General features: G+C 34.3%; 1 protein-coding gene and 1 pseudogene across 1 annotated transcript; both read left to right on the forward strand.

Moving 5' to 3' along the window:
• Positions 1–1,778: 1,778 nt before the first annotated feature.
• Positions 1,779–5,313, forward strand: LOC109214555 (endo-1,3;1,4-beta-D-glucanase-like). Its single transcript, XM_019378490.1, has 7 exons — positions 1,779–2,165; positions 2,819–2,840; positions 3,325–3,451; positions 3,880–3,970; positions 4,081–4,170; positions 4,532–4,632; positions 4,960–5,313. Exons 1-7 carry the CDS (start codon positions 2,018–2,020, stop codon positions 5,098–5,100), a joined length of 720 nt encoding a protein of 239 aa, XP_019234035.1. The 5' UTR covers positions 1,779–2,017; the 3' UTR covers positions 5,101–5,313.
• A 2,112-nt stretch (positions 5,314–7,425) lies between these two features.
• LOC109214554 lies at positions 7,426–9,434 on the forward strand (annotated as a pseudogene).
• Positions 9,435–13,141: the final 3,707 nt, after the last annotated feature.

Raw genomic sequence — 13,141 nt, forward strand, 5'->3', positions numbered from 1 at the left:
ACACACGAAGCGTCTTTCTCGAATGTAGGATGATGCAGACCTCCTTGTGATGTATTTAATCGCCAAGAACGTCGAGCAGCACTTTGTTGTTACGGGTTGATCTCCGGGAAGAACTTCGTTGATCACTCCTTTGTTGAAGAACTAAGCACTTGATGATTGATCTCTCTGTTTGTGGATGCCTTCACCAATTGCGGAGTGTTCTTCTCCAACTCTGAATGTCCCTAGAGAGTTATGTAACTCCACTATTTATAATGGTAGAGGATGGACAGTCCAGCTATATATGAACTCTCTTGCTTGATTCTGATTGGTTCATGTGAGTCATCAAACTTATCACATAAGCTATGTGATAAGCTTGTTTGTGATTGGCCAAGATATATCATTTTAGACACGTGGCAACTCTTGATTGGTCACTGTTTTAGACTGAGATTGCCACATCATTTCACACGTGTCGTCATCTTGTTGGCTTTGAGGTTGACTGGATATGCCATGTCACTTGACACGTGGCATGAGTCTGGGCCTTAAGATGAAATGGACCTTGGGCTTGAAAATAATAAAACGGGCTAATTTAATTTGTAAAGTCCAAATTAATTGTTTAACCCAATTGAATTTAATTCAAATTTTGTATGAATTAGACCCAATAAATATGTATACACTGATATTGAAAGAAACTCAACTCAATCAAGCTTGAAATGAAGCAATGATACTATCATGGAAGATATTTGCTGACTTCAAATGGTGCTTACTCTATAACTATGAGTTATAATGCCTTAGTGGGAGTCATGGTAAAGTTGTAAGAGGCTGATTTAATATGGACAAGGATAATGCAACCAAAGCAAAGGTTCATGTTCTGGTTAGCAAGCCAAGAAAGACTGCTGACCAAGGAAGGATTTCAAAGACTACAAATGCCAATGACTGATGATTCATGTTGTTTATATGAGGAGGGATTGACTGAATTTACTGAAACTCAAAAACACCTACTTTCTAAGTGTTCATGGATCACTGAAGTAAGGGGAGATCTGTCAGCATGGCTAGGAATTCAAATACAGAAGCATGGGGTAAGACAAACCATAAGGTAGATCAAAAGGAGGCATGGGAGAAAAACGAAGAAGGAGCTGTCCATAGTAGTCTAGGGAACTATGATCTACGACACACGACAGTCTAGAAATTGGAAGCAGTTTGTAAACATAAATGTAAATACAGTTTTTGTCATAGAACATATACAAAAGGAAACAAAGTAATAAATTAGAAATGATACGAGGTACAAAAATAACTCGAGGATGTCAAGTGTTAATTCAGAGATTATGTAACTAAGTTTTTTTGCCACTCGAGGTCTAGATGAATCATAACACCCTTCCTAAAAAGTGGTTGGCGTTCTAAGGACTCTTTATCAATTTAATTGTTAATGGTAATATTCCACAATTATTACGCAAATATTTCTTTCATTCTTTTTGTTGCACTTTTCATTTGGCTTTCCTCTCCTTTCATATTCTTTTTATTTCGATTTATGCGATAAAATTAGTATTCAAGAAGTTAAAGAAATTCTTTTACTATGCTTTCCTAAATAAGTATTTTTACTAACTATTATTGAGTAATGATATTCTTATGTAATTTTCAAATGATATACTAAACTTTTTCCAAAAACTTGAAAAGTCTATACCAAATTGGCACAACTAATTAAGCATTGTGACCCCCCACAACCACCACACTTTTCCACATAAAGTGGCAGTGTGGTACTAGTAGTTTTTAACAAAGTAAGGTGAGAAGTGGAAATAAAATCGAATTCAAATAAGTGTATCTGGAATTCTCTCCATAGAAATGGTATAGACGTAAAGTATAGCTAAACCGCACAATCTACCCCCCACCCCACCCCACCCCTCTTCCCCTGCCAGTCCATAAATACAGTAAAATAGCAATCTTCTTCTTTCTTTCCCAGACGCACTACTCTATTCTGATCGGTGACTGTTAAATCTTTGGTTTTGGACATCTTCTTTTTCTCTATCATTCTTCTGTAACAAAGATGTCAGGGCCTCAGTGCTGTGAGAATCCACCAACTTTGAGCTCAAGCAGCGGAGTTGGGTCAGTTTTAGAGTTTGGGGGCCTCAAAACCTATGTCTCCGGTTCTTCCAACTCCAAATACGCCATCCTCCTCGTCTCCGACATTTTTGGTACTTACCCTTTTAACCCTTTATTGTTTGTTCTTATTCATGAACTTTGGGCAACTGGGTTCTGCTCAATTTGCACTTTCATTTCTCTTTCTTCTTATTTTATCACCAAGATTGAGTAATCTATTGATCAAATTGGTACGACGGAAATTTCCGAAAGTTTAACTTATTTTTTGGAAAATACTTCTGAAAAAACGTTTTTTAGAGATTGATAAATAATGTTTGCAAATTAGATAATGTTTTAATGAAATTTGTAAGTTTAAAGATGGATAATGATATCTAAGTGTTATTACCTCAGTCCATTTAATGTGACACTATTTCATTATTAGTCCGTTGAATCATTGAGGCTTTTACTATTTTGGAAGTTACATAGATCTTTCTTTAAATATTTTCATTCTAAGAGTTGTGATCTTGTGTGTTCTTTGTTAAGTATCTTAATCTCATTTCAAATGCCAGATTATAGACTGGAAATTAGATGTTTTGAACCTTGGTACTCAACTCTTATGTCAAACAGTTACGGAAGAAAATTATGTTTTTCACCCTTGGTAATGTAAAACTATTACTCTTTTCGCTCAAAACGAAGTTTATTATGGTTTGAGGATTAGTGTTGTTATTTATATTGGAAGACAATCTCTTATGTCGCGAATACTTTGCAGGTTATGAAGCACCAAACCTAAGGTATGTGCTGCTTCTCAAGTTCAGCTTGGAGTTGTCAAATACCTTCTAAATACTTTCTGCACTTATGTACTTATGTTGCACCATATGTATTCTTTAGTATGTGTCTCTATTGTCAAGTATCAACAACTTCAGTTATTGCTTTCTTAGACACGGCCGTCGCATATACAACCACAACTATTTTAAAAAAAGAAACAGAAGTCAATTCACTAGGGTGTTTCTATGTTGTTGATGACTTCAGTTTTTGCTCCCTAGACACAGCAATACTCAAATACAACCACAACTCTATCAGAAACCCCCCCAAAAAAGGGAGGAGTCTGAATCACAGATTTCAGGAGATTCATTTATCTTATCTTTGTATCTTTTTGTTTACATTTCAAGGGAAGAAGTTGGGGTGACCATTTGTTGCATTCTTTCCAGTAATTAAGCTGCAAAAAGTTTATGTTTTATCTTGGGCTGATTCCAAACCTTAACTGCTGGTATGTAGGAAGCTTGCTGACAAAGTTGCAGCTGTGGGATACTATGTTGTGGTTCCTGATTTTCTTTATGGGGATCCTTATAATCCTGAAACTACGGAGAAGCCTTTATCAATCTGGCTACAATCACATGGAGTAGTATGCGTTCTGACTTATTTCTTTTGGAGTTGAGTTAGGCCCAACTGCCATATCTTTACATGGTATCATAGCCAAGTCCGTTCCCGTTTGGGACCCTATGATATATTGTCCACGCTCTAGTTGGTGGTCTGGGCGTGCGAGGGCGTGTTAGAGTGGTTTAGAGTCCCTCATTGGTTGGGGAATGGCTCGGTGGTCTCCTTATATGGAATTGGGCAATCTTCCCCTCAAGAGCTAGCTTTTGGGGTTGAGTTAGGCCCAAGTATTTACAATAATATTGCCATATGTTTGCATCGAGAATAAAAGGAGGCCATGCCATCATTATCACAGTTTTCCATTCATTAACTTTGTCACTTTGGGACTATCATTGTGCGACATCCATAGTATCAGGCTCACCACCGTGTTATTCATTTTTTGCTTTGTTCTGTCAGGACAAAGGATTTGAAGATGCAAAGCAAGTTGTTGCAGCTTTAAAAGATAAAGGCATATCTGCAATTGGAGCTGCAGGGTTTTGTTGGGGTGGTAAGTTGTTCAATTTTCTCTTTTTGGATTATCCATCCTCGCCGGTACTAGCATGTATAAGTTAATTTCTTGTGGTTGTCTGTGATCCTGATCTCCTGTTTCCTTAACAGCCAAGGTGGTTGTTCAACTAGCTAAGTCTGACGACATTCAAGCGGCAGTGTTATTGCACCCATCATTTGTCACTGTGGATGATATTAAGGGTACGACTGTTTTTTACCAGAATCATTTGTGATTAGATAGAGCTTTTACTCCTGGATTTTATACAAGTGCATTGCTTAGGGACAAAACATTTTATGTCTAAATGTCACTAGAATACTGGTGACTTGTTCGGTCAAGTTATATTACTGTCCTAAATTTGTTCAATGTCTGGATTCCGTTCTTATAGGAAAAATTATTACCAATTGCTTTTGCATATTCCTACGTCCTAAGTGATATTTGGTATCGCATGTTTTCTGAATTCTAGTGAGTAAAGTGAACTGCATCACTTTTAGATTCTTCCTGTTTCCTTGAATCTTTTTTTCCCCTCCTATCCATCGGAACTTATGATGTATTTATTTACAGAGGTGAAGGCACCAATAGCTATTTTAGGAGCTGAGATAGATAAAATGTCTCCTCCTGAGCTTATTAAGCAGTTTGAGGAGATTTTATCATCAAAACCTGAGGTAAGCGACATTAGGGCCTTCCTGTCATTTAAAGATGTCTTTATTTCAGAAATACGGAGCTGCATAATAATACTCTCCTGTTTATTCAGGGGATGTATTGAAATAAGAGATAACTACTTCAATGAATTTCTTAGATCGCATTACAGCCTATGTTGTTCGGACTCTCCGAAAATGTCGTCTGGTGCCTGTCGAATCCTCCAAAAGTAGTATATTTTTGGAGGATCCGACATGGGTGCGGCAACATTTTGGAGAGTCCGCGCAACATAGATTACAGCTAGAGTTCTAGATTTATCCTGTGTGTTGCATTGTTTCGGTCTGTAAAAATAGGTGGACAACTTTGTGAAAATTTATCCTGGTGTCGCCCACGGATGGACTGTGAGATACGATGTGGAAGACAAGAAGGCTGTGGAGAGTGCTGAAGAAGCCCATCGGGACATGTTGGAGTGGTTTACCAAGCATGTCAAGTGAGTGCAAAGAACCCCAGCTGTTTGCAGTTTGCAAGTTTCCAGTTAAAAGTCTGAATGTCGACCATCATCATCATAGTTATGGAGCTAATTATTGATAGACCTTATATTGTATTTCATATTTGAAGAATAATATCGTGCTATGGTCATGTGAAATGTACTGTTTGGTCCATTATGCATTAAGCCTGAGAATGATCTAAGCAACACATTTCTGCTACTGGATGTTCGATATCCCATATAGAATATGCTTTCTCTAAGAAAAAGGTGTTATTTCCTGCGGCGAAGTTGGACGAGTGAGTCAATGGATAATGCCTTTTTGACACTAAATATAATGTAATCGCGAGTTGGTATTTAGAATTAGAAGTGTCGCTCTCTCCGACCACGTCTGAGATTCCTGCTTCTCTTTGTGACTGAGTAGCCTGTTTGGGTAAAAATAGCATGGTATAGCCAGTTTTCGGACTGGTCAATCAAAAAGTCGGCGTTTACCAAGTCAATGAAAAATAGTCACTATTTTGCCTTAATAGAGACCGGTCCAGCATAATATACTGGAGTTCGGTGCACTTGTGTATGAACTCCAGCATATTATGCTGGACCGGTATACTTTGCTGGCTCCAGTTGCTGGCTCCAGTATAATATACTGGAGACTGGAGCACCGGTACTCCAAACTCTAGTATATTATACTGGACCAATATACTCCAGTATATTATGCTGGAGTTCTAGTGTATTTATGCTGGAACTCCATCATATTATGCTGAAAGTATGCTGGAACTCCAGTATAATATGCTGGAGTATTTTCCGGGTTTTGAACAGTGTTTTCGCTCAGATTTATCTTTATATAAAAAGTGGCTAAATTTCAATTACTTTTGAAATTGGGCTATTTTTGAACGACCAGTTGTAAATCTGGCTATTTTTAAAATTTACCCCCTGTTTGGCCCTGTTTCTAAAATTACCTTATTTTGAAAAGTATTTTTTCCAAAAGTAAAGCATTTTTAGCGAGAAGTAATTTGTATTCGGATAATCAATTTGTAAAGCACAGTTTGAGCAGCAATCAATGTTTAATCGAGCTTTTTTTTAAAAAAAAATGCTTTTGGGATAAGTTTTTTATTTTATTTTTTTGCTTTTTAAAAATTGCTTTTGTTTCTATTCAAAAATACTTTTTTCCTTTTATAATTTGGTCAATTTAACTTTGAAAAAAAAAATACTTTTGACAAAAAGAAGTTTAGCAAAACAAGCTTATATCAATGACGAGATAGAGTGACAAGAAAGATTGGCATTTTTACTTGGTTAGCATTTCCATTCCCAGTCACAGCCGGTAGACGTAGTCTATTATTAGATTGTTTATGGATCCACGAAAAAGATAATTATAAGATTAGGTAGTATCAGATATGTAAGAATAATTCGTGAGTTGTGTATAGCTTGCACCAAAAAGTCAGAAGTTTGTAAATAAACACTAAACTCGAAATATTAATCACTTAACTAGCTAAGTGTTACCTTGGCTCTTGCTGACAATTGATTATGAATTCCAAGGAGTATATTATATGTACCATTTAAAAAATATTATAAGAGCACGCACATTCTGGATTTGACTTTTGTTCTCAATTATAAAATGCCACTGATACAATTCAATGTAAACGAGAGAGTAAATCTCACTCCACCTTTTAACCTTATGAATTTGAAACAATACGTCCTTGCCTTTTGCATGACGTTACACACTCCCAGACCTTAAATTAGAGGTGAAAAATGAGTTTCAATTGCTACATATATTTTTAAAATGTCAAAAATGACCTTCAATTTTATTGGATTACTATAAGTTCATATAAAAATGAAAGAAAAAACTAAAATTGCCCAATTATACTGTATAGAAATGCATAAATTATGTATAACCACCTTGTATAATTTTGACATAAGAAATAATACTTCGTTTTATCTTTTGCATGAAATAACCGACACACCTGACTTAACGTTTTAATGGAGTTTTCAAAATTTTAAAATGTCATCTGACCTATAAACTGTACTAACATTCAAAAGAGAAACATTTTATCTTCAGAATAATTTACCAATGAAATATTTCCAAAAATTATAGACATATGCATATGTTAAACTGCCATGAAATAAAAGGAGGATAAAGAGAGGCGTGCAATTTGATTTTACTATTATTTTAATTTTTATTTGTTGGAAAAAAGAACACATAATATAACATATTAATTGAGAACTGAGTAGTTATGTAAGTTTTTTAACATCCAAAACCCATAAGATCAAAATCCCTAGCTCCGCCTACATCCTCCTCTTTCAAGCATACTGTATAACAAATATATATGTTGTGGATTAACAAGAACAATTAGATTATGTATACCAGAGACTCTACAAACCTCCTGATTTCCATTTTTTAGTTTATTTCTATGGTATAAGGGTTATCTTCTTTCTATTTTTTTCGTTTTTTGGGAAGACAATCACTTATGGTCTTAATTATTCTTTGCAGGTTATGAAGCACCAAATCTGAGGTATGCATGTGTTAATTTGTGGTTACTTTTCAAGGGAAGAAGTCAGGTTCACCGTTCTTTGTTTAATTTGTTTAGTAATTAATTAAGGAAGTTCCTATTTTATCTTGTGCTAATACCAAAATTCAACTGCTGTTATATATAGGGACCTCGCTGACAAAGTTGCGGCTGCAGGATACTATGTGGTGGTTCCTGATTTTTTTTATGGCGATCCTTATGATCCTGAAAATACGGAGAAGCCTTTACCAATCTGGTTACAATTACATGGAACAGTATGTGTTCATAATTTGTGGAACTTAATCTTTGTCTTTTTAAAAACATAGCCATAGATTTGTTTCTACAGAGTCAAAGGAGCCAATGTCATCAGGGGTGGATCTAGAGTTTAGGTTATGGTTCGGTTGAACTCACTAGCTTTGGTCTAAACTTATATTTGTCTTAAGAATCCATTGAATACATGCAAATTATTAACTTAGAAATCATTAAAACTAGAATCTCGAATCCATAAGCTTCAAATCCTGACTCCGCTTCGGCGCATGCCATTCATGTTTCTCCATTCGTTAAGTTGATTGTGCTCGGGAATGTCCTGTGACACTCTTAACAGCAGGCCACCTTGCTATTCATTTTCTTATTGTTAATTCTTGTTAGGATAAAGGATTTGAAGATGCAAAAAAGGTTGTTGCTGCTCTAAAAGATAAAGGTATATGTACAATTGGAGCTGCATGATTTTGCTGGGGTGGTAAGCTTTTGAACTCTATGGTTTTAGACTTATTAGGGTTAGTGTTGTTGTGATTCTATCTCCAGTTTTCTTAACAGGAAAGGTGGTTACTGACCTAGCTAAGTCTCATGACTACATTCAAGCTGCAGTGCTGTTGCACCCATCATTAGTCACGGTTGATGATATTAAAGGTATTGCTGTTATTACTAAAATCAGCTTGAATGTCAGATTGAGGTATTACTGTTGAATTTATACTAATTTGATGCATATGCATCCCATATTCGTAGTACCCTACCCTAGGGAAATTCGAATCTCCGCTGCCTCCTTGAAAGAGAGATGCTCTAATCCACTAGATGATGACGCCTTGCTTGACCAACTGTGATCTTACTAGGATCATAGTATGATCAGCTTATTGAAATTGTCTTATATATCAAATGGTTTTATCAGAGGAATCTTTTTCCCTTTCATAATTACATAGAATTATTTTTCTTTGTTACAGATGAATTATTCATTAGATTCTCCCTTAGAAATCTAGTAGTAGTATTTTTTTTATTTATTTGTTTTAAATTGAATTTATTTCGATTATATTAGTTTAGATTGGTAATGCATATTACTTGCAGAGGTTAAGGCACCAATAGCTATTTTAGCTGCTGAGATAGATCCAATCTCTCCTCCGGAGCTTATTGAGCAGTTGGAGGAGATTCTATCATCAAAACCCAAGGTAGAAGAACATGAGACTTGATTATTAAGATTTTCTTATCATTCTAAAAGATTGAAGTTTGAAAATATATACTACTGTCCTGTTTATTTAGGGAATACACTAAGATAGTAAGGAACAAATTCGATGGATTTGTTACATGATTTTAGGTTTTACCCTTTGCTTTTCTTTGTTGCCCTTGTGTAAATATAGGTGGACAGCTTTGTCAAAATATTTGCTGGTGTTGAGCATGGGTGGACAGTGAGATACAATGTGGAAGACAAAAAGGCTGTGAAGAATGCTGAAAAATGGCAAGCTAATCATTGGTCTCGTTATTTCTATGTGTGATTTATAGGAAGTATGGTTACTAGAAAATGTATCACTTGTAAAAAATTTGAACTTCATTACAAAATATTCTCATGCTTTAACTCGGCGTATTTTTGTTCAAATTTTATTTTCGCATTAAAAATGGCTATTTTTCAATTTAATTTTGAACAATAGTTATTATTAACAAGTAGTCCAAAATTTGGTCATCAGATACAATTTTTACTCACTTCATTAGCATTTCCACTCCCACTCGGCGTAGTCTATTTTTGGATTTTACGAATGGATCCACGGCAAATACATAAGATGAGTTATCGGATACGTAAAAACAATTCAACTGTGTATAGCCTGTATTAGGAGTGTACATGGACCGGATTAGTTCGGTTTTTATCAAAACCAAATCAAACCAACTATATCGCTTTGGATTGATTCGGTTTTGTCTGGTTTTTTGGGTTTTTTATTGCATGAATATTATGTCAATCTTACTTTGTTAAAGTTATAGATAAAGTTTTGATAAGTGAATATATGTTTAATAAAAATTTAAAAAACTAACAAATATATAATCTATTAAAATATTCTTATGGAATTTTTTTGGTAAGATATAATAGTTATTTTCTTAGTCATCTAACAATAATTTTTCATAAATGTACGCTTTCAAGGTTAACCAAATTTAATAATTAAGCACAAAAATTAATATGACACATAAATAATGATATATAATATTGAATTTTAAATTATCATAATACCATTTCAAATTCAAAAAAGATAAGAATTTAATAGATCTTGCATGAATATGAAAGGACAAAGAGATTGACGCATTTCAATCATAAGAAGTGATGATACAACCCATTATTTAAAGTAAATAAAAATGGATACACTTCATAGTTCTATTAAATATTACATCCCATGGGAGGATCCTAAATATTTCTAGATACTTTTTTTAAAGAAAATTCTATATAAAGTCTTAAAAGTATATATAAAAATTATATATTTATATGTCAGTTTGGTTCGAATTTTTTACTCAATTCCAAACCTAATCGGGTTTTCTAATCGGTTTGGTTTTACTTTTCAGTTTGATACGATTTTTCAGTTCGGTTTGAACACCCCTAGCCTGTATCAAATAGTTAGAAGTTTGTTTAATTAACTGAGAAGTTAACTCTAAAATATAACCTCTTAACTAGCTAATACTCCATCTGGTCCACTTTAACTGATTTTTTTTATCTTTTTTTGTGTGGTCCACAATATCTGGTTTTTACAAATATCAAGAAGGAATTAATTTCTTTTTTCCAAAGTTGCCCTTAGAATAAAGAACCTGGGAGTATTTGTTACAGTTCCAATGAATAAATTAAGTTTAATATGTTATTGTTCAGTAATGCAAAAAGGTGGATCATCACCATACTATATTATAAGTATGAAGACTTTTAGGTGAAGTTATTTTACTAAAATATCCTTCAAAAACTGAATGACCAAATTAGCCTCTAGCCAAATAAAATCCATTAAATGATTATTTACCACAGTCAATCATTTCTAGGATACTCTAACATATGTGAAGAGTTGTTCATCTTCTGCTAATTATTCTCGGCCATGTGGTATGTCATGTCTGTTTCAACCAATATGGTCATTAATCATTTGGCCAACAGAAAATCAAGTTGGCTGTTACATTGGAACCCTATTAAATGGTAAGTAATTACTACAGTGAGCTGTTAATTGGAAAGAATATTTATCACAATCTATGCCTCTTCACCTCCTAGCTTTAAGAGTTTAACGTTAGCTGAAGAACTTTTGGTTTCATTTCTGATCAATGATCACTTTTATAAATGGAAATGTATAACCTTCACCATTAAAGAAACAATAGATCCCGAAAGCTGCAGATTTACTAGGTATGTTCGTTTTCTTTTGTTATTTACTATGAGTATTCGTGACAATATATATTTTTGTGCTAATTTGTATTATCACTTTGTAATGTTATTAATATTTCGCCGGATAATAAATTGCAGAAGTATCAGCTTTCGTAATCAAGCAAATGGACTAGCTTGTGAGTTTTTGAGAAGTGATTTCTTATAATCAAGCTAATCGACTAGCTACTAAATTTTTGAGAAATTTGGTCTTTGTAAAATAATGAGCTTTATTAGAAGTTTCATGACATTTCTTTTCTTCTTCTTCTTTTTTTCCTTTTGCTAATTAAATTTCAAATTCTTGGGAAGGGCATGTTCCAAGGATGGGGTGTGCAACTTACAGCTTGTTTGGATGGTTGTTACACATCGTTTTATAATGTATCGTATCGTATTGTATTGTATTGTACTGTATCGTTTGATGAATACAATGTTTGGATGGATTGTGTCATTTTGCCGCCGTTTCATGGTATCACGCACCAGAAGTATTATGAATAAACTTGCAATATTGTAAAGAAAAATTATGATACGGTATATAGAAAGGTAGGGTAAATGATAAAATAAAATTATTTAATAATAATGAAGGGTGAGATTGAGAGAAAAACACAAGGAAACTACGCGACCACACCAAATCGATCGTTACATAAAGTGGCACATTTCATCGTTACATAACGACAGATTTAACGATACGATACAATAAAATGTAAGTAACAATCAGAACAAACATTGTATTTAAAGTAACAATACGATACGATACAATAGGTAACAACCATCCAAACAAGCGGTTACCGTCACTATTTTTTATCATTATCTTTCTTATTGATCTTTTTCTCTCTCATTGACCCATTTTATTGATGGATTGATTCTATAAAGATGTTTATATTTTCCCACTACTCCTCTCTTGGCATAAAAAAGAAAATAAAAAATAAGAAAGAAAAAAGAAACAAAGATTTTGTTATCTTCCAGAGAATAGTAGAGAGAGATAATTCTTATTGATTTGGGATGATTTACAATGGAATAAAACTTCTCTATTTATAGGGAAAAAGTGACTTAGGCACAAAGTAACAAACCCTAAAATCTCTCTAAAATATAGACATTCACCTTAAATACAATTCTATTTATAACACTCCCCCTTGAATGTCTACTCAACAGATAATGCGCTTTGTTAAAACCTTAACTATAATAAAACCCAGTGGGAAAAAAAATTTTAGAGAAGGAAAAGAGTACACATATAAAACAATACGCCTTTTGGTTGCCTCGTTAAAAATCCTGCAAGGAAAATCAGTGGGACAAAATCTTATAAAAAAAAAAGTGTACAACGCATATTACTCCCCCTTATTAGACAATAAATTCATATCTTTGAGCCTTTGCATCCAAGCTTGTACACTAGCTTCTTGAAGGTTGACATCAGCAGAGATTTGGTGGATAAATCAGCCATATTAACTCTAATAAATATGTTGCACCTTGAAATAATCTGTCACGACCCGGAACTCCCACCATCTGGACCGTGATGGCGCCTAACATCGCACTCTCTAGGCAAGCCAATGTTAGAGTTTTATTCACCTTTTTCCTTTACATTTCATAGATTATAATTAACAAGCTAAATCAAGTTGAAATAAATGCGGAAGTACAAAAATAACCTTTTGACTATTCAAATACCATAGCTATTACTACTACCCAGGGTCTGGTGTCACAATCCACGAACATACTACGAATTACTACAAATATTGGTCTGAAAGAAAAATACATCTATCTCGAAAGAAAGGAAAACAGGAATGTAGAAACATAGGAGGGGACGCCAGGGCCTGCGGACGCCAGCAGGACTACCTTGGGTCTCCGGGATGAAATATCTGCAACCGACCTCTCGATCAGCCACTACCAGCTCCAAAATCTGCACAGAAAGTGCAGAGTACATTATC

This window comes from Nicotiana attenuata, unplaced genomic scaffold, assembly GCF_001879085.1.
Source record: "Nicotiana attenuata strain UT unplaced genomic scaffold, NIATTr2, whole genome shotgun sequence".
Lineage (NCBI taxonomy): Eukaryota > Viridiplantae > Streptophyta > Magnoliopsida > Solanales > Solanaceae > Nicotiana > Nicotiana attenuata.